Here is a 22,964-nt window from a genome sequence, read left to right on the forward strand (position 1 = left end):
GGTCCTGGTATGACAACTTCGCAAGGGTTCTTCCGCCCCCACTGCAGAGCTGTAGGATGGAACCACCCGGCCAGCGAGCACACGGTCTGACTCACCGGCCTGGACTCCGGCCAGCTGTTGGCTGGGGCTGCTGGGCGCCCACCATGGAGCAGACAGAGCCAGTCCTGAGAGGGAAGGTCATGGCGATCCTTTCATCCCGGAGATGACTCAGCCCCGCCTCGGCTCCTGGTGACTCCCCAGTTACTTGTGAAGCCTGGTGGCCAGTCCCGCTTTTAGATCCCCAAACCCTGCTGTGAACTCCCCTCTTGTTTAAAGGCGTCGGGGGTCTTAACATTTCAGACAACAAAACCTCCGCTCCTCTACCTCATCAAATCTAAGATACCATCAAATGTGAAGTTATAGCCTGACTTCAGAGACTTTAAAATGTACACCTAAAATCTACTAAATATAGCAAACTTTCAAATATGGGGCCAGCCAGAAGAGAAAATGTTTCACTGTGAATGTTTCTTACAGCTGTAACTATTTTTATAATCAAGATACAGTCACTCTCTTGTGGAAGGTAAGTGGCAGGCTCAGTAGGGAAGGGCAGAGTCTGAATGGTAGGTCATCAGAGCCTTCTGATACTACGAGGCGATCGGCCAGCGACTGAGCTGTGATCATCAACCTGTCACCACCAGAGGTCAGCACCCCTCACACCACAGTCAGCGAACCGAGTGGATGCAGCCAAGCCTCCTGGGAGATCTGCTATCAAGGCTAAGTGATGAGGGGTTATAAATGCACAGGAGGACTTCCCTAAGAAAAGTCAGAGCAGTGCTTCTCATTATTCACGCCCCTCCCCCCGCCCCGCCCCGTCTTACCCCCATGAAACTTGAATACTGAAAACACATTGTATATCCATTCAGGGGCCCTTTGGAGAGCCAGAAACCACTATTATATCTAAAATTTTTTTTGTCCCCCAACAAGAGCCAATCTCTGCTCACATCACAGTGACATCTGCATCACAGCAACATCCTTCAGTTGAGAATGAGCGAGTTTGAGTGAATGTACATTTCTGGTTTCTGCAGAGCACCTGCTCGTTGCTCTAGGTCATATTTTCAGGCTGGAAGGAAAAGCACAAGTTTCCAAGTGCTGGGCTTCATTCTACAGAGAAAACCCACAGCAGTGACAATGACAACGAGACAGACAAACAACACCTGGAGAGACTCGGATCAGCCAAGAACACAGCTGCCTCATTACAGAATGGGGTCTCAGGTTACCAGACTCCTGACTGAAAAATAGTACTTTCCCTCTCGCTTTTACTTTCCACGTCCACTTCTTACCTAGTTTTCATCGTGAAGACTAGGGTTGATCAGTCTTGCTAGGAAAATGAGTTTGGAGGCAAGTCTTGAAAATACTATCCTTTGAGGAATTCCTTGCAGGTGAAGAAGGAATAGCTTAGACAGAGGACTGTGAAGGAAGCAGGCAGACAGTGAGGGAACAGAGGGGAGGCGAGTGGACAGAAGTGAGACGGTGGGACGAACCCACAGAGTGAGCTACTGAAAGCCTGAAATAACTGGAAAGGCTGCGACAGCTGGAACGGTGAGAAGAGGGCGAGGAGATAACACAGATAGTTTCCAGGGGCTATAACATTCTTGACGTGGTACCAGAATCATAGGGTTATTAATCATGGATACATTTCAACCCTGAATATTCATTGGAAGGACTGCTGCTGAAACTGAAGCTCCAATACTCTGGCCACCTGATTCGAAGAGCTGATTCATTGGAAAAGACCCCGAAGACGGGAAAGATTGAGGGCAGGAGGAGAAGGGGACGACAGAGGATGGGATGGTTGAATGGCATCACAGACTCAACGGACATGAGTTTGGCAAGCTCTGGGAGATGGTGAAGGACAGGGAAGCCTGGCGTGCTGCAGTCCATGGGGTGGCAAAGAGTCGGACACAACTGAGCCACTGGACAGCAACAACATCATTTACTGGAGAAAGCATTCGAGGGCTCAGGTGCTTACGGCGGTGCTTGGTCTTGTCGTTAAATAAGTTCTAGACATTTAACCTTGATAAAAGCAAACAGGTATGACTGATGTAATATAACATTTGAAAAGCGAACACATAATGTGACTGCTGAGCGCTAGGCGCCGCTCTCATCACTTTGCAGATACTGAATCATCCCATCCTCCCACTGCTCCCATAAAGGAACCATAAACCCTGGGTGTAGTCGCCAGAATACCGCTGAGCGCCCACGGTGCACCACGGTGTCACGGGCTGGGAAGGGGAGGAGGGATTGTGGAGAAGTACAGAAGGGCTCTGGTTTTCCCTGGTGGCTCAGACAGCGAAGAATCTGCCTGCAATGCAGGAGACCCGGCTTCGGTCCCTGGGCTGGGAAGATCCCCTGGAGAAGGGAATGGCTACCCCCTCCAATACTCCTGCCTGGAGAATGCCGTGGACGGAAGAGCCTGGTGGGTTATAGTCCACGGGGTTGCAGAGTCGGACACGACTGAGTGACTAAGCATGCGCACAGAAGGGCTTTATGGAGGGACTCTAAGAGGGTGAGACCTGGGCTGAGCTGTGATGGTGGTGGTATGAAACAGGATGTACACAGTGGTAACGCTGGCAGCTGGAGAACATAGCGAGAGAAGGTCTCACCCTCCAAAGGATGCAAACCCTGAGTCACTGGGACTGCGAGGAGTCACAGAACAGGGGGCTGGCCAACTCTGCTTGTGGGCCCAACTTGGCCTCTTTCTGTAAACAAAGTTTGGCTGGAACACCAGCCCGGCCAGTGGGACCGTGTTGCTGCTCTGCGGCAGCCTGGTTGGGGAGGGGGGGCGGGTTAAGGAGTTATGACAGAGACTGAGATGGAGCCCATCTAGTTCTTGACAGAACGAGATTGCTGAGGCTGGTTCTATAGCCTGATTACTCCGTCTGAGGCAGCAACAGCCACACTTGTGAGCTTGGCAGAAGTGCAGACTCCCAGGCCCACCCCCCACTCCCCGACACAGAGAACCAGAATCTGCCTTTTGAAAAGCTCTCTCCAGAGAGAGCAAGCTCTCCAGTCTCTCATGTGCATGGCTGGGAGGAGGCGGTGAGGCTGCAGATGAAAAGTCTGCGTGTATTCTATATATAGACACAGAAAAGTGGTAAAGATTTTTCCCGTAAAGGAATGGGGCTGTCAATTCATGCTCTGGAAAGGTCCCTCTGTCAGGGCATGAGCGTAAGAAATGGGTGGGCAGCTGGGGTCAGAACCCAGGCAAAAGAGGAGCTGAACAACCACACAGGGGAGAATGAGGTCCAATTTGTTCTTTCTTCCCAGAAGCAAAGAATGTTTTAAGAGATGACTCCAGCTTCACTAATGTTGCCAATTTTGTTTCTAACAGAGTATCTGTTATAATCTATTAGGAAAGAGAAAAATACTTGGTAACGAAAACACTAGTAATCAAGTGTCTCCGTGTATCCCAAATGTATCTCCATCTAAGGAAAGCCTCCAGATCATAATGCACAAAGGATGACATTAGGTGAATAGAAAGGGAGCTGGAAGATTAAATGAGGATCTACTCAACAGCCATGTATTATGTAGGCTGCTAACAAGTCAGCTCACAGGATACTGAAAGGTGTAATGTGTGTTAGGACTTACTTTCCCCCCATATAAACGTTAAGATTCTGCTTGATATTCAATTTTTCTGTATTTTGGATGAATAAGCAATCTGAAGTTCAAAAGAAACAAAGCAGCGTTTGAGACGACCACGCCAACACTATCCCTTCCAGCTTGGCTGACAGCTTCCAAGAAACTGCTATTTAACATTTTGCCTCCTTAACAATCTAGAAAAGTTTGACAGGGTTATTTGTGGGGTTCAGCATGCTTTAAAGTAATGACAGAAATATAGATAAAAGCAGATGGGTGAAAATGGGAAATTCCTTTCCTTAGATGCTTAGGTTTAACATTTTACATTCACTCCATTGGCAGAAACAATGCAAAAGAGAAAAGGCTTATATATCTGCTTTGAAAAATGTAACATAATTAATAAATCTCAAGTAAGGAAAAAAAAACCTAACCTGTGTTGAGAAGAATCTCTATGGAAGATTCATTGATAAAAACTTACAAAGTATATGAGTTCAGTACAATAGTAAATGGTGCTTAAAATTAACAGCAACATTTACACAGTGCTTCCTGTGAATTTACAGTGTACTAAATAGCATTATATGGACTATCTCATTTAATCCTCAAAACACTCTGATATTAGCTCCTTATGAATGGGAAGACTAAGGCACAGGGAGGTTAAGTAACTTGCCCAAGGTCACACAGCTTAATAAGTTAAGATACGGATCTGAAGCTGGGCCTTATGCTTTTAACGATAACTATGTGGGGGTGCATGTGTGCTCAGTTGATCAGTCTCTTTGCGACCCCCATGGACTGTCGCCCGCCAGGCTCCTCTGTCCGTGGGATTATCTCAGCAAGAATACTGGAGTGGGTTGCCATTTCCTCCTCCAGGAGATCATCCCGACTCAGGGACTGAACCCAGATATCCTGTATTGGCAGGCAGGTTCTTTACCAGTGAATCACCTGGGAAGCCCCTAACTATGAGCACCTCTCTAATAGCATCAACTTGCCTTTCCTTTTGCCCCCATGTAAATCGCAAAATGATGAAAATGTAATGGACTCCCATTGTTACTAAAATCAGGGACAAAGAAAACTCTTAGGATCTCGACATTCAAAATCTTAATGGGGGGGGGGGGCAGTGCCCTTTGGACAATGCCCAAAATTTGACGTGCAATACAATAAAAACGAGGAATAGTTAGGTGGATTTGACTTAAGACACTGGACTATTTTTCAGTAAGATAGAATGAAAATTAAGTCCCAGTAAAATTCTGAAATGCATCATGTAACTGCTTGTTAATAGTAAATATGGCTGCAGACTTTTGATGATAATTACTATGAATACACTATCTTCTGGCTAACAGGTCTGTGAAATGCAGGAACTCTAAAAGGAAAAATAAACGTAGGCCTAAAAAATTAGGCCCTGGCCTAATACTGTCGATTGAACGTTCTCATATTGGCTGAGCATGCTTATTTAAGTAATTGCCTGACTGTAAATGAACGGAAGTATTAAAGTTGGCACAAGCCACGGCATCCACATGGCACATGCTTTGTTCCCGGAGCTTTATTCCATCAATACTCTTGGAAAAAAAGAGAAGTCACTAAATGAATAATGGAAGAACACAAGGCAGTGTGGAGGTCTTTTACATTCCTCAAATTGTCCAACATCCTATACAAAGTTCTTTTTCAACTCTGAGTTCATCATATTCCATTTTAAAAACTAATTTTACCAAAGAACAAGCGTATCCCCTCCAAATTTTCAGTTTCAAAATAAGAATTCAGGTAAGAGCTGACCATATTCCATGTTAAATATTCATTTTTGCCAAAGGAAAAAAAAAATCCATCCCCTCACATTTTCACAGCTTCGAAATCACATCCAAGTAAGAAGAAGAAAGGCGAAAAGGAGCCAGGAAGATGAAAAAGTGAGTGAGAGAAGAGGCGACAGAAACGATGGAATGACAGGGTCACCTGAACTCAGACCCCATTCGCTGAGCCGCCTCCGGTTTTCCTATTGAACTTTCCCTATTAAGACAAGAAGACACACCCTGCTGGTGGTATTTTCACAAGTACAGATAGGGAAGCCGTGTGTGTTATTTAAAGGTACGGACCATACACATAATTTGGGGCGACTTCCCTGCGTACCGTGGCATTACAAACAATCACGACTGCATGTCACCTTGCTCTCAGCCGAGTCCAGCTCGTAAGGACAAAAGGACCGACCATCCGTTCCGAGGGCCGGGCTGCGGGCTCCCCTTGGAGCCAGCTCGATTACGCCTCTGAGAGGCACCGCGGCCGCTGCAGACGCGCTCCGCCGGCCCCGCGTCTCCCTCGCCGGCCCCCGCCGAGGCTGGACGGGCGGTGGGCAGCGGGGACCCGCGGCCTCCGGGACGGGGACCCGGCTGTCCCCGCGCCCCGGCCCCTCCCGGCCCCCGGCGGAGGCGCGATCCAGCGGCGGGCGGTGGGCGGGGGGGCACTCACCTTCTTCTTCCAACTCGAATTTCTCCAGCATGCCGGCTTCCGCGGGTCCCGGGGCCGCCGCCAGCGCCGCCTGAGGAGGAGGAGGACGACACGGATCAGCATGCGCTCGGCGGCGCTCGTCCCCGGCCGCGCGGGCGGGGGCGCGCGGGGGCGGAGGGCGGGGGGTGCAGGGAGACTGGGGCGCGGCGGGGCCGCGGGGGGGCCGCAGGGCCGCGGTACGGCGGCGGGGCCGCGGGGGGCGGGGGCGGGGCCGCAGGGGCGGGGCCGGGGGCGGGGCCGGGCCGCGAGGCCGGGCCGCAGGGCCGCGGTACCGCGGAGAGGTCGCGAGGGCGGGGCCGCAGGGGCGGGGCCTTGACGCGAAGCCCGGACGCTGGGGGCCGCAGGGCCGCGGTACGGCAGCGGGGGCGGGCCGCACGGGGCGGGCAGCAGGGGCGGGGCCGAGACCGCAGGGGCGGGGTCAGGGGCGGGGGCGGGACGCGGTACGGCGGCGGGGGCGGGGCCGGGGCGGGGCCGCAGCACAACGGCAGTGCCTCGGGGCGGGGCCTAGGCCGCAGGGGCGGGGACAGGGGCGGGGCCGGAACGCAGTGGGCCGCGGGGCCGCTGTACGGCGGCGCTGGGGCGCGGGGGCGCGGCCTGGGTGGGCGCGGGAGTGGGCGGGGGCGGGGCCGCGGGTGGGCTCTGCTGCCCCGCCGGGCGCTCCGGCCTCGCTCGGCGCGGGGTCGCCCCGAGAAGGGGGCCTCCAGCGCAGCTGGCAGGACTGGGGTGGGTCGGGGGTGGCAGAGCGCTGCCCAGCTCGCGGGGCCCGGCAGGGAACCGGCGGCGCGGCCCAGTTCCCCCTGCCCGGCCCAGTCCCCCGCTCCCCGCCCCAGGCCGGCCGTGGCCTGACCTGCCGCCCCGCCATCCCGAGTGGGACGGCCCGCTCCTGCTCCCCGCCCCCTCCGCTCCCCGCGCGTTGGTACGGACCGGCGAGAGGGAACCGTGGGAAGAGGACCCCGGGGGACCGGGGCTGGTCCACGCCAGGGCGGTGGGGGCGCCCCGCTCCGGCCGCCGGGGCCGCCGACCCGCCTTTCGCCGAGGCTGTTCTTCTCATCCTCGGCCTGTCCTCCCACCCCCTTGCTCACACCCGCTCACCTTCCCCCAGCCACCCACGGAAGCGCGTCCCCGCAGGTTTAACCTGCGCAGGTGTGGTCTCGGCCGGCCCGGGGGTGGGGCCCGAGGGGTGCGGAGCCAGGTGGGGGTGCGGTGGGCGGGGCGATGTGCCCGGGAGAGGGTGATGGAGCCTGCGAGACCCCAGGGGAGATGACATCGCAGACGGGGGCGGAGGGCGGTGTGAATGAGGGCGTGCTTGCTTGCTTTTCTTTTAAATTTTAGCCCTACGTCCGGCGTGCAGTCCATGGGGTAGCGAGGAGTCGGAGACAGCAAAAAAGCCCATCCCTTTTCCCCCTATTAAAATTTTTGTTCCCCGGGGATACACGTATTGTAGATGCACTGTTGCTATCAGTTTTACCCGGCCATGAAACTCTTGCTTCCTCTCTTGGTAGCTCATTCTCTTCTTTGGGGAGCCAGTGCCAAAAAGTACATAAAATTCTAAATCTGGCTCTGGCCACTTCTGTTACCCTGGATCTGGGTATCTGAGACTCTCCGATCGCCAGTTTAGGTTGGCAGGCAGCGGGGCCTGGCAGCCGAGAGCTTCCTGGAAGAGCAGGGTAGCCAAACAGGCGACAGGCACCCCTCTCCTGTGTTACAGGCAATGACTGCCCCAGGTGCAGGGCCCTTAGCTCACTGCAGAGTGCAAGCACCGTGATAAAGAGATTAGCTCGCCAACGCTGATTAAGGCTCCACCCCCACCCCCCCAAGGAACTTGGTTCTGTCATTATTGCAAGCCTAGCCTGGAGGAGGAAGTACTCATATCTTTATGCCTTCTTTTTGCTCTGTCATCTCAGTTGGGCCAATTTAAGTCTTTTTTTGTTTTCTTGCCACACCCTGTAGCATGTGGGATCTTAGTTCCCTGACCAGGAATTGAACCTACACCCCCTGCATTGGAAGTATGATGTCTTAACCAGTGGATCCCCCTATGTCCTACCAATCACTTAGTCTTAATCTTTGCCTTTAAAAATGTGGGGGGAGGAAAAGAAAAATAATTTTGTAAGAGGTGGTAAAAACCCTTTGCTGGGTCATGCTTAACAGCAAAAGACTGAATGCTTCCTCTCTAAGTTCAGAAGAAGATAAGGATGTCTGCTTTCACACTGTTCTTATTCAACATAGTACCGGAAGTTCCAGCCATTGCAATACGGCAAGGAAAAATAAAAGACATACAAGTTGGAAAGAAAGAAATAAAACCATCCCTACTTGCAGGTATGATTGTCTGCATAGAAAGTCCCAAGGAATCTACTAATTAAAAAACCTCCCACAAAACCCCCAAAACACCAAAACTGGAACTAATGAGTTCAGCAAGGTTACAGGATACAAGATCAATACATAAAAGTCAATCATATTTGTGTATGCTGACAATGAACATGGGGAAACTGGTATTAAAAGTAATATTATTGGGACGTCCCTGGTGGCCCAGTAGCTAAGACTCTGCATTCCCAATGCAGGTAGAACTAGATCCCGGGCCAGGGAACTAAATCCCCCACAACATGTCCCAACTAAACACCCGACATGTTGCCACACGGGAGATTGAAGATCCCTCGTGCCACAGCTAGGACCCAGTGCAGCCAAATAAATAAATATTAAAAGAAAAACCAACATTATTTACGATCACCACAAAGAAAATTAAATACTTAGGTATTCACTTGGGAGAACATGTCACAAGATCTGTATACTGAAAATTACAATGTGTGGATAAAAGAATACTGAAATAAGTGGAGAGGTACTTCATGGATCGGAAAACTCAGCACAGTAAAGACATCCTTTCTCTCTCCAGACTGATCTCCAGGTTGAATGCAATACCCATCAAAATCCCAACCAGGTTTTTCATAGACAAGCCAAGCTTCTAAAATTTACACAGAAAGGCAAAGCTAAAATAGGCCTGAAAGAGAAGAATTGAAGTGGGAAGAGTCACTCTATGGATATTAAAGCTTACAACAGGGTCTTCCCTAGTGGTCCAGTGGCTAAGACTCTTGGTTTCCAATCCAGGGGGTTCCAGGTTCAATCCCTGGTCAGGGAGCTAGGCCCCACATGCTGCAACTGAGTTTGCACACCACAACTAAAGATTTCACAAGCCACAGCAAAGATCAGAGAGCCCAAGTATGCAGCACAGACCCAGTGCAGCCAAACAGATAATTATTAGTACAAAAAATAAAGCTTACCACAGCGCTACGGTAATCAAGACTGTGTGGTTTTGGCAGGGAGATAGACACAATGATCAATAGAAACAAGTAGAGAATCCAGAAATAGATCCACATAAATACTGCAAATCGATGTATGATAAAGATGCAAAGACAATGATGCTGGAGCAATTGGACATCAACAGGCAAAAAACCCTAATGTAAGCCTCACACCTTATACAAAAATGAGCTAAAATTGGATCAAGGACTTATAAATATGTAGTACTATGAAACTTTTAGGAAAAAAATAGGAGAAAGCCTTTGGGACCTATTGATAAACAGTTAGATCTGACATCAAAAGCATGAGCCGTAAAATAAAAAATTAATGAATTGGACCTCATTAAAATTTAAAATGTTTGCCCCGTGACAGAGCCTGTTGAGAGGATAAAAAGACAAGCTACAGAGTGGGAGAAAAAGATTTTCAGACCACAAAGCCAACAAATGACCAGTATTTGGAATATGTAAAGAACTCTCAAAAAGCAATAGCAGAAAAAGAAAACAATCCAGTCAGAACATAGGCAAAAGATACAAAGAGACATTTCACTGAAAAAGATGTATAGATGGCAAAAAAGCACATGAAAGTTAAGGCCAGCATCATTAGCCATTAGGGAAATGCTAATCAAAACCACAATAAGCTATCACCTCACACCTGTTAAGACTGGTCAAAATAAAAATGGTGGTCACACCAAATGCCAGTGAGGATTCAGAGAAACAGAATCTCTTATGTGTTGCTGTGGGGATGCAAAATCATACCACTATGGGAAACAATTTGGCAGTTCCTTAAGGAAATAACCTCCCAACTGTCATATGTTAGATACATCAATGACATTCTTGGGCATTTATCCTGGGGGAAACAAAACATGTTTACACAAAAACCTATGTATGCATGTTCAAAACAGCATCATTTGTCTCAGCCAAAACTGGAAATAACAGATGTGGTTCAACAATGTTACATCTATACAGTGGAGTACTACTCAGCAATAAAAAGCAATCAACTATTGATACATACAGCCACTTGCATGAATGTCCAGGCAAGTATCTCAGTGAAAAAAGCCAGTTCTTAAAGGCTTCCCTGGTGGCTCAGATGGTAAAAGCATCTGCCTACAATGCGGGAGACCTGGGTTCAATCCCTGGGTCGGGGAGATCCTCTGGAGAAGGAAATGGCAACCCACTCCAGTACTCTTGCCTGGAAGATCCCATGGACGGAGGAGCGTGGTAGGCTACCATCCATGGGGTCGCAAAGAGTTGGACACGACTGATCTACTTCACTGTCACTTTCAAAGATTATATACTGTACGATTCCATTTGTATAATGTTCTTGAAATGACAAAATGACAGAAATGGAGAACAGATTAGTAAATGCTAGGGGTCAGGGATTGGGGTGGAGGAACAGAGGTACCTGTGGCCATAAAAGTGATGATAGAACTGTTCTGATTCTTAACTGTATCAAAGTCAATATCCTGCTTGCATCAGTAAGTCAGTTCAGTTGCTCAGTCATGTCCGACTCTTTGCGACCCCATTGACTGCAGCACGCCAGGCCTCCCTGTCCATCACCAACTCCCAGAGTTTACCCAAACTCATGTCCATTGAGTCGGTGATGCCATCCAACCATCTCATGCTCTGTCGTCCCCTTCTCCTCCTGCCTCCAATCTTTGCCAGCATCAGGTTCTTTTCAAATGAGTCAGCTCTTTGCATCAGGTGGCCAAAGTATTAGAGTTTCAGCTTCAGCATCAGTCCTTCCAGTGAACACCCAGGACTGATTTCCTTTAGGATGGACTGGTTGGATCTCCTTGCAGTCCAAGGGACTCTCAAGAGTCTTCTCCAGCACCACAGTTCAAAAGCGTCAATTCTTCAGCGCTCAGCTTTCTTTATAGTCCAACTCTCACATCCACACATGACAACTGGAAAAACCATAGCTTTGACTAGACGGACCTTTGCTGACAAAGTAATATCTCTGCTTTTTAATATGCTGTCTAGGTTGGTCATAACTTTCCTTCCAAGGAGTAAGTGTCTTGTTATTTCATGGCTGCAGTCACCATCTGCAGTGATTTTGGAGCCCCCAAATATAAAGTCTGCCACTGTTTCCACTGTTTCTCATCTATTTGCCATGAAATGATGGGACCGGATGCAGATCTTTGTTTTTTGAATGCTGAGCTTTAAGCTAACTTTTTCACTCTCCTCTTTCACTTTCAAGAGGCTCTTTAGTTCTTCAGTTTCTGCCATAAGGGTGGTGTTATCTGCATATCTGAGATCTGCTTGTGATATCATATTATATTTTCTGCCACAAGTCAAGCCAAGCTGATTTAATTGTGTGGAGGAAATGACAATTGGGGTTCATTTAGAAAAAAATCTTTATTGAGGACTTCCCTGGTGGTACAGTAGATAAGAATCTGCCTGCCAATACAGGGGACATGGGTTTGATCCCTGGTCCAGGAAGATTCCACATGCCGGGGAGCAACTTAAGTTCTTCAGCCCAAACTACTGAGCCCATGATCTGCGCGCAACTACGGAAGCCCGAGCACCCTAGAGCCAGCAAGTTGCAACTACTGAGCCCAAGTGCTTACAGCCTGTGCTCCACAACAAGAGAAGCCACTGCAATGAGAAGCCCGAGCCCCACAACTTTAGGGTAGCCCCCACTTGCCACAACTAGAGAAAGCGTGCGTGCAGCAACAAAAACCCCAACCAAAACTCAAATGAATAAATAAGTATAAAAGGAAGAAAATGTTATAAAAATCTTTTGAGACATGAGTCACGTACCATAAAATATGATTCAGTACATGCGCAGGGTTGTGCAAGCATCTGTTTACAACACTTTCATTAACCCAAAGGCAAACCCTGTACCCATTACTGTCTTTAACCTCCTTAACCCCCACGCCCAGTCCTAGGCAACCACTCATCTCTTTTCTGACTCTCTAGATTAGCCTATTCTGGACATTTCACATAAATGGAATCATATAATATGTGTTTGTCTCTGACTTCTTCCACTCAGCATAATGCATTCAAGATTCATCCATGTTGTAAGATTTTTATCAACATTTAATTTCTTTTTATTGCTGAATCATATTCCATCGAATGGATAGACTACCTTTTATTTATCCATTCATTAGTTGCTGGATATTTGGGTGATAATATGAATATTGCTTCTATAGACACTCATGTACCATGGTTTGTGTGGATGTACATGTTCATTTCTGTTAGGTGTAGATCTGGGAATGGAATTTCTGGGTCATAGGCAACTCTATATTTAACATTTTGAGAAACCACCAAACCGTTTTCCACAGTGACTGCACCTTTTTACATTTTCACCAGGATTGTACGAAGGTTCCGATTTCTCCTGTCCTGTAGACTTTGCAAGATGTTACACTGGGGGACACTAGGTGACGGGCACGCAGGATCTCTGTATTATCTGTTACAACTGCACGTGAATCCACAATGATCTTAAAATAAATTTAATTAAAAAAAAAGTTTGGTAGTACCTAGTGGAGATGTCAATCGTCCTGATTTTGGAAAAGTCTACATTTCAATTTCCTGCAGGCTGTTTGGCATACTTAAAAAAAAAATCCCTCATTGATATTCAGTAGGAGTGTCATCAATTTCCCTGAAATCCTGACAAATTGTTTACTGGGAGGCAGAACTGCACAGCCAGTGGGAGTACGAATTTCTGGATGCTGTGAACTCTGCAAAACTGGTCCTCAGACCCAAAAGTCCTGTGCCTGTCGACATGTGTGGAGAATAGAGATGGAGACAAATTAATGTGAGTCTCTTACTTTTACTGCACTTGATAGTGGGGGTACAGGAGTAGACGAAAATAAAAATGTCTCTATCGAATACGCGAGTGAGGCTGAATTTACTTCCACAGGTTATTTTTTCACTTTGTAAGACACCTCACGCTTTCTTCCTTTGAAAGTCATGCAGTTAGAGGATACCAAAGGAGGCAGATGACTCTGTTTTATGACACACAAGGTCAATTTCAGGGAGTTGAAGGCCCCAGACGCTTTTCAGATGTGCACGGACATGTTAACAGACTGAAATGAGTGATGGATGGGTTCGGACAGATCATCTGAAGTTGGTGGTCGTCGGCTGCCCTTTCAATGGTGATGTTTTCTTAAAGTCTCAACAGACTTACACGCCAGACTTAATTTTAGCTATTTCAGGCTGGCAGGGAAGCCAGGGGCGGAGGAGAGCTGAGAGGGAGGGCTCGGGCCATGTTGCGCATGCAAAGAAAAGGGGCTCGGACTGATGCGACGTCATACCTGGTGCCTCTCGTGCTAGGGAGGCACCGGTTTCCCTCCGTAGACCTCATGTAGATTTGTGGTATTTCTACCATCCGCTTCTGCGGCCAGTCTGGGCTTACTGGACTTCAGTGCAATGGGAGGGAGTGGAGGTGAACTTTACTGAAAGGATGACTGAGAAACGTGGAGCCCTTACAAGTGTGACTTTTTGGTTGCTGCAAAATGCTAAGTTATTAAGGACCATCTTGCATAACTGTGCCCAGTGTTTTGAATGATTGTTGGAAGGGCAAACACCAGCCTGGAAACTTAATCATAAAACAACGGCCAAAAAAGCTTTCCTGTATGCAATGAGGTCGGATGTGAGTTCACTTTGCCTTTTAAAAAAAAGTCCTAAATAGCTACTGCAAGAAATCAATCAACCTTAAATACTGGATAAGGAGCTCTTGAATAATTTAGCAGCTTCGATGTTTCTCCCCTGCTGTCTTCCGTGAGTTCTGCTTTTCGGCAAAGACGTCCTCCGTGTGGAAGCAAAGGGGGGATAGTTAGCTCCCACCAGTGCGGGCGGGAGATGCAGTGAACCCTCTTCTACTTCCCACTCTGCGCTCCCTAGCCAGGCCTCACCCCTACTCCTGTGCTGCTGGCCTTCAAGCCTCAGCCACAAGCCCTCAGTTCTCCTGAGCTCCAGACTGCCTCCTGGTCATCTGCGTTTTAATCTTCTACAGGCAATTCAAACTCATCCATCTCAAACAGTCCCTGGGTCCTCTCACTTTGTCTCAGCATGCTTGGAGGCTGTCCCAGGTGTCTCTGTCTCCATCACACTCCTCAGCTCTGGTTTCTCCCATCTCATCCTTTTCTAGTCCCTTCCCTACCCTGGAGCCAGGGCTCATTTTAAACACAGACTTGTTCTTGTTACTCTCTTTAGAACCACCCAGTGACTCTCAGGACCCTTTAGGGATGTAGTGCAACTCCCCAGCCCTGAGCAGGACCTGGTCATTTTATTTCTTCACCTTCTCTGGCCAAGCTCCTCTGCGTCCCCTACACTGGAGCCCCAAGGCTTGAATATTCTGCCCCCCTTTCCTACTTCTGCCACTAGGCTAGTTCCTGCTCACTCCTTTATGAGTCTTAATGATGAGAAAAACTTTTTAGTCATATTAAGAACTAGTCCAGGAAAAAAAAAAGATGCTAAAAGTATATACTTTTTGGATCTTCGCTGGTGGTGCAGTGGCTAAGACTTTGCACTCCCAATGCAGAGGGCTGGGGTTCGATCCCACATGCTGCAACTAAGACCCAGTGCAGTCAAATAAATAAATATTAAAAAATGAAAACAGTGGTCCCGTGCTTAGGAGACTCTGTGCTTTCACTACCTGGGCCCAGGGTTTGATCCCTGGTCGGGGAACTAATAAGACTCTGCAAGGTGTGGGGCAGGGCCAAAATACATACATATATATATATATATATATATATGTATATATCAACCCTCATACTCCTCAGAGGTTTTATCATTTGGTTCTATTTTTCTCTGGGATCTTAATTTAAGAAAATTTCCATTAGGAGTTTTTCTTTGGAAAAAAAGTGATCTAAAATAAATTCAAGGTTTGCCTATTAACAAAAGAAAAGAATGAGTCTTAAGAAGGCGGCTCAGGTTTCACCAGGTAGACTTTCTTGCTTCTTGACCTCTTCTAACAGCTTACCTGGTGAATTGCTTCTCTGAACCCACAGGCTTCTATAAGGCACCTAGCATGAGACTGGGATTCACTTTTCTGTCCTCCCCTAAATCCCATAAACTCTTTGAAGGGGAAAAAATGACCCTGTTTGATTTTATATCGCCTGTGCCTGACACATAGTAGGCATTGCAAAAATACTTGGGTGAAATGAATTGTTCGTTATTAGCAAATCAATTGAAAACACGGTGGGTGAGCAGATGATTTTAACAGCATAAATGGGCTCAGAGGTGATTTACTTCCACTCACTCTTGCTTCTCCGGGACCTCATTTCTGTTTAGAAATAATTACACCCACTTCCCCTTGAGCGTTGGAGCTGGTATTTTGACTAAAAGAAAGTGACTGTGCTAAGAAACAGGAACAGCATTTTTATTTTAATAGATTGTCTGAGGACTAGAGGTCCTGGACAGCACATCCTGGTTTGGATACCGCTGGAGAGCTTTGCCAGCTCTTACCATCTCTCTACAATTTTAGTTTCTCTTGAGTAAGAACAATTGATTTTTTAAAGTGCTGTAGAAATTTGATAAAAACTGAAACTACTTAACTATTAAAAACTGAGTAAAAACTCAAATTATTTATATCTTAAAATATAAGATATTTACTTGTAAAATAAAAATAAAAACTGATACATTAAATAAAAAACTGACATATAAAATAAAAACTGAAACTATTTATATCTTAAAATATAAGATATTTAACACCATAACTATTAATCCTTCTGACCGATTTTAATCATTATATTTGGGAGAAAGGTTTTGTTCCTTTCAACAGTTTTCTAAATAACAATTTCAGATGGTATAAAGTTAGTTCCTTCCTAACATTTATTTGATTTCCTTTAAAGAGCATTTATTTCACAGAGTCGTTTCAGAGAGCATGGTAACCAATTTCTACAGTTCAACAAGTCAGCTCAAAACTGTTTCAAAGGAGGTATCATTAAATAAGAGATGAAGAGGGACTTCCTGATGGTCCAGTGGCTAAAACTCTGCACTCTCAATACAGACGGCCCATGTCTGATCCCTGGTCAGGGAACTAGACCCCATCTGTTGCAATGAAGACCCCATATGGTGCAACTAAGACCTGGTGCAGCCAAATAAATAAATAAAAATAAATATTTAACAAACAAAGAGATGAAGAAAACAGACTAAACCAAAAAAAAAAAAATCCTTTTTGTCTGGCTTCTGTTAAATTTTCTTCTAATTTCCAAAAAATAGACTATGTTAAGATTTTGAAGATAGTCATTCAGCAAGTATTTACCATCTGCTATGTGCCAAGAACCACAAAAGGTGAGTCAGTTAAATATCTGGTGTGATGAGAAATTCACATCAAAGATATGATGTAAGTAAGATGATATGATATGAAGATGATATGATGATATCAAAGATATGAAGTAAGAACCCTAAACATATATAGGTTTAATCTGTCTACTCTTCAAATTCTGGATCTGTGGAACTCATTACTCAGGGTCTAGAATGTGCATTTCTTTCTCCTTTCACAAATAAATCCAAATTAATTTTCTTTTTTTTGCTAATTGTAATCTTATCAAGTTTGTGTTTAACAGGACTTACTGGGGATCTAAACACCTTCTATTACGTTGACAACTCTTATTATCCCATAATATCCCATAATTAGCAAATTAAAAAAATAAGTATTGCTCAGCCAATTCAATTAACCTTTCGGTTCTTACTGCATCAAGCCGTAAGCTTTGAAATCTCTATTTCAAAACAAATAGAAACTTATATTCCTCTTATAAAGCAATCCCTCAAATGATATTAAGTCTTTCTTCACTGTTCTCTGCTCTCTCCCCTACAATTATTAACCCTTCTGAGAACAGACTACTGTTAATCGTTTTTCCAGCTCTTTGTGTCCCCTTTTTATGGAAACTCTGGCCAGACACTGGTGGAAAGTTACAGAAGTGATTGAGACTACTTCCATTTTTGTTCCGTTTTGGTGTATGTTAAGGGATCAAGAGGAAAGTTAAAGGGACCTGTTCCTGCTCTGCGGCACCCTCTCCGCTCGACCCCGGGGAACTGTGTGATCGTTTTCACTCTCTTTGGTGCTGTGTAGCCGATGAGGGTGAACCGGCTACACAGAGCCAGCTAAATACACGTGTAGGACCTCAGGGTGTCAAGCTTTTGAGAAAGACTTTTCCATCTCCTTTTTACTGTGACATAATTTACCGGTGATAAACTGCATCCATGTTCAACTGTGTCAAGCTGAAACCACTACTACAATCAAGATACAACACGTTTTTATTACCCCCCACCAAAGTTTCCTGGTGCTCCTTTGTGGTTCATCCCTATTTTTGTCAACAGTTTCAGGCAACTAGTGATCTACTTTTTGTTACTATAGGTATTTTCTAGAATTTTATAGACATGGAGTCATAGAGTACACACTCTTGTGCACCTGGCTTATTTCACTTAGCATGATGATTTTGAGATTCATTCACACTGTTCAGTGTATCAGTAGTTTTTTCTTTTTTTACTGCTAAGTAGTATTCCACTGTATGTACGGATGTGCCATATTTTGCATCACCATTCACTTGTTTGATGGACATTTGGGAAACTTCTAAATTTTGACCATTGTGAATAAAAATGCTATGAAGATACATGGTCAAGTCTTTGTGTGGACACATTTTCACGTCTCTTAAATTAACAGTAAAGAATAGAATGACTGGGCATATGGTTAGCCTTAAAATATTTTTTTATTTTTAGTTATTCTAGTGGGTGTATAATGGTTTCTTACATTGTGGTTTTAATTTGCATTTCCTTCAGGACTACTTATATCTTGTTTATTGGGCATTCATAGATCTTCTTTTATGAAGTGACTCTACAAATCTTTTGCCCATTTTTCAAATTGGATTTTTTGGGTCCATGTTGGGTTGTGTGAATGTGGCATAGAGACTCTTTTTTGCATAGTACATCTGTTTAATTATATTAGGACTGTTCATGCAATACCTGCCTCAATAATTTCACTCAGATAATAAAAAATAATGGCATAATGATAGTTTAAAGCTGGTTCAATTATATGATTTTACAAGCTTATTTACTAAGAGTGAAAACAGAAGAGTATTAAAAATAGATAAAAAGATAACATGTGTCACAGTGCTTAATGTTTCTGGAACTGTTGGAAAGACCCTGGTCCTTCTTCTCCATGAGTGTGAACTGGATCTAGTGGCTTGCTTCTCATAGAACACAGCAAGGTGATGGGCTATCATGTCCATGATGAGGCTACCTAAGACTATGGCTTCTCTTGTACTAGTAGACGCGCTCCTTCCCCAGCAAACCTTCAGATGACACCTCAGCCCTGGCTGACGTCTTGACTGAAGTTTCATAAAAGACCTGGAGGCCGGTGATTCAACTAAGCTGTGCCTGACCTTCTGACCCACAGAAAGTGTGAGAGCATAAATACGTGCTTTAAACTGATTAATCGGTGGTATGTTATGCACCAACAGATGATGCAACAAGTTTTTAAAAATATAGTTAGGATTCAAGTTCTTTGTCAGATACATGCATTGTGAACACTTCATTCCATTCTGTGGCTTGTGTTTTCATGTTCCTACCATATTTTTCAAAGAGCAAAATTTAAAATTTTGATGAGATCCAATCCATCCTTTTATGATTCATGCTTTTCATGTCCTATTTAAGAAATCTTTGCCTCCTCCAACACTGTGATGATTTTCTCTAGTGTTTCCTCCTAGAGACTTTACATCTTTTTTTTTGAAACTTTACATTTTGACTTTGACGTTAGGTCAATGATCTGTTTTAGTTTAATTTTGTATTATGATGTGTGGTAAGATTAAATTTTTTTTTTTCCCATACGGATCTCCAGTTGTTCCACAATGCTTACTAAAAAGACTTTATTTTCCCCATTGAACTGCCTTAGCACCTTTATCTAACCTTTAGCACCTTTAGCTAACCACATCACAGTAGCCAAGACATGGAAACAATCTAAATGTCCATCAACATACGAAAGGATGAAGAAGATGTAGTATACACACACACACACACACACACACACACACACATATATACATATATATACACCATGGAATACTTCTCAGCCATCGGCTTCCTCGGTGGCTCAGCGGTAAGGAATCTGACTGCAATGCAGATGCTGGAGACATGGGTTTGATCCCTGGGTTGGGAAGATCCCTGGAGGAGGGCACGGCAACCCACTCCACTATTCTTGCCTGGAGAATGTCATGGACAGAGGAACTTGACAGGCTACAGTTTATGGAGTCACAAAGAGTTGGACATGACCGAAGCGACTGAGCATGCATGCATGCACTTCTCAGCCATAAAAAAGAAACACTGCCATTTGCCGCAAACATGGATGGACCTAGAGATTATCATACTAAGTGAAATAAGTCAGAGAAAGATAAATATCATATGACAATCGCTTGTATATAAAGTCTAAAATATGACACAAATGAACCTATCTATGAAACAGGAATAGACTCACACGCATAGAGAACAGACTTGTGGTTTCCAGAGGGAGGGGAGGTGAGGGAGGGAAGGATTGGGAGTTTGGGATTAACAGATGCCAACTATTATATATAGAATGGATAAACAACAAGGTCCATGTATAGCACATGGAACTCTATTCAATATCCTGTGATAAACCATAGTGGAAAAGAAAATGAAAAGGAGTGTATATGTATATATAAGTGAATGACTTTGCTATAGCAGAACAACACTGTAAATTGTTATTATTTGTAAAGTGTAGTATTCATACACTGATTCTTACCTAAATATATCATCTTATGTTTCTTTATTGAAAAAAGACATTTCTTTTATTCTGCATGACATTATGTATGTAACCTATACATGTATACATGTAAGATCTAAGTATTACATATGTAATGACACGCATGAATATATATGTGTATATATGTGTATGTGTGTGTATTCCCAAGCTTAGCCTCAATTGTTGGCAATGTGTAGCCCTCAGTGTGTGGTGGATTGTACTAAACTGTAGTGGGTACTGTTGGTTGCCTAGTTGGTGTCCAGAACACCCCACTAATTTGTCACAGTGTATACCGTTTCCTTATATGAGTCATGATGGTGACTCAATCCCGGACTAAAGGAAAGGACTTAAGGTTGGAGAGACCAGCACCCACACGCACATGTTCATGTCCCCATCCACCCCTATTCCTGCCACAGACAGCCTGGAACCCTGACTGCTACTGAGGACCAGTCTGCAGAGGAAGCCAGTGCTGGGAGAAAGTGCTTCGGTCCTTGGCGACATCACTGAGCTGGCCTGTGTCGCACCTTGCCTGGGGCCTGTCCCACCTCTGGATCTGTAATACGAGGCAATAGATGTCTTTGTCCTCCAACTCAGTCTGAGTTGGAATTTTCTGTTCCTTTGCAGCCAAAACATTCTAGGTGATATTTGGATACAGGCCCTGCCCTCAGGAGATGATATTCTAATTCAGTAAAGATTATTTCTAACTGTTCACTGCATATTTCTGCATATGTAACAGTGTAAAAACCTTACAGAGTACTTTAGCAACTGCTTAGTGGACACAAATACTAAGAAGGAAGGAAATACTTGAGAGGCAGTCTTCTTAAAGAGATGCTACTTGGGAGGGGGCACGCCATGCGGCATGTGGGATCTAAGATCTACCTTAGTTCCCCAACTAGGGGTCGAACCCAGGCACCTTGCATTGGAAACTCGGAACCTTAGCCACTGGGTCACCAGGGAAGTCCCTAAAGGGATGCACTGAGGCGGATGTTGACGGAAGCAGGGAAAGGAGAGCATCTCAGAGAACGGCCGCGGCAGGGCACAAGTGCCCTGAAGGGAAAGACCTGCAGGACAGAGCAGGCCAACAGTATTCAGTGGAGTAGAGTGTTTATCAGGGGCTCCCCCATTGCTCAGATGGTAAATAATCCACCTGCAATGCAGGAGACCCGGGTTCAATCCCTGGGCCAGGAAGATCCCCTGGAGAAGGGAATGGCCACCCACTCCAGTATTCTTGCCTGGAGAATCCCACGGACAGAGGAGCCTGGCAGGCTACAGTCCACGGGGTCGCAAAGAGTCGGACACAATTGAGCAACTAATATTTTCACTTTCACAGATGATTTACAATGTTGGGTCAGTTTCAGGTATAGAGCAAAGTGATTTAGTTATACACACACACACACACACACACACACATAGGTTCTTCTTTAGATTCTTTCCTATTATAAGTTATTACAAGACATGGTGTATAGTTCCCTGTACTGTATAGGAGGTCTTTGTAGAGGGTGGGGTGTCCTTGCAGAGAAGTTAAAGAAAGATCAGTAGAGACCATGAGAAGCTAAGGGGTGAAATCAGATTTCAAATGTAGGCTCTAAGGAGTGAATGTCAATCTCCTCAAACTGTTCTTGGTGCTATGAAAAGATTTTAATATCTGCGTGGAGTGGAGAGGGTTGGATAGGGGAGGAGGGGAACCAGCAGGAAAATTTCAGATGTCTGTACAATGAAGAAATTCAGCAAGTCTGAGGAGTAGCACAGAGATAAAAATAGTTTGGGCTTGGAATTTCAGTGGATAGGGAATAAATAGAAAAGAGACTAGAATATCGGGGGAAATTGGCAGGATGAGCCTATTTGAAGTAAGAAGGAGGGAAAATGCTGGGATGAAGCTGTTAAACCTCAGATGTTGATTGCCTGGCCAAGAAGCGCCTTTCAGGATGTGAGTAGGGTAGCTGTGGGTATGCGGCTCTGCAGGAAAGGAGGAGTGGGTGGTTTAATTCATCAGCTGTGTGACCCACAGCACAGCTCTGGTGCCATTTTTGTGATTTCTGTCGTGTCCCCACACAAACTACACATTTATTTATTTATGTTTGGCTGTGTGGCATGTAGCCTCTTAGTACCTGGACCAGGGTTTGAACCTGAACTCCCTGCACTGGAAGCATCTTAACCACTGGACCGCCAGGGAAGTCCCTGGATAATTACTTAAACTGACTTAAAAAAAACTAGCCGAAATTCCATGAAGCCATAAGTTTAGATATTCTCGATATTCCCCCCTCCTCCCGATTCACAAATATATTGCTGTGAAAACTGTTCACTCTCATACTGCCCTGAAGTCATCTGCCATGACACAGTGGCTCCCCCTGCACTGTGGGAAAACTGGTCCAGGGGGACGAGGGGTTGGTACGGAGAGCCAGAGACCCGGGGCTGGTGTTCACAACGCAAAGTGAGACTTTCAGTGGGGGAGATGAGGTCCTCTTACTGAAGCGATAAGAGGAGTCAGAAGGATCAAAAAGAAGCTGCCCCTGGGAATGGCCCCACAAGCACATCTACTCCACCTGGAACAGGCCAAAGCAGGTGCTGAGAATGCAAGCCTCTTTTTTTTCTTTTTCCTCTCTTTTTCAATATTATTGAATGTGAGATAAGGATGCAAGGCTAAACTAGAGGTTTTAAAATGGTAAACTGGGACCCATTCATCACTCGTGAAGGCAGTTTAATGAAGTCAGGACTACATTAGTTTAAAATGAAATAATATAGAAATATCACTTTGCATTGCAGGTTGGTGAGGGTAGTTATCATTTCAAGAAATCTGTCTTAATTATCTATATGTATGTTGAGTACTGGGCCAAGATTTTCTATCATAGTTTCCAGGTGGCGCTAGTGATAAA

General features: G+C 45.5%; 1 protein-coding gene across 9 annotated transcripts in view; it reads right to left on the reverse strand.

Moving 5' to 3' along the window:
* Positions 1 to 22,964, reverse strand: part of PRKAG2 (protein kinase AMP-activated non-catalytic subunit gamma 2) — a 293,387-nt gene that overhangs the window by 53,692 nt on the left and 216,731 nt on the right. For 6 of the 9 annotated variants that reach the window (XM_043873272.1, XM_043873274.1, XM_043873273.1 and 3 more), the window contains one exon: positions 6,064 to 6,133. In XM_043873272.1, the coding sequence (XP_043729207.1) occupies positions 6,064 to 6,133 (70 nt within the window). Of the gene's footprint in view, positions 1 to 6,063; positions 6,239 to 7,194; positions 7,474 to 22,964 lie in introns of those variants that run through there. The other 3 variants (XM_043873277.1, XM_043873276.1, XM_043873278.1) reach the window with 2 other exon arrangements.

This window comes from Cervus elaphus, chromosome 18 (assembly GCF_910594005.1).
Source record: "Cervus elaphus chromosome 18, mCerEla1.1, whole genome shotgun sequence".
NCBI lineage: Eukaryota > Metazoa > Chordata > Mammalia > Artiodactyla > Cervidae > Cervus > Cervus elaphus.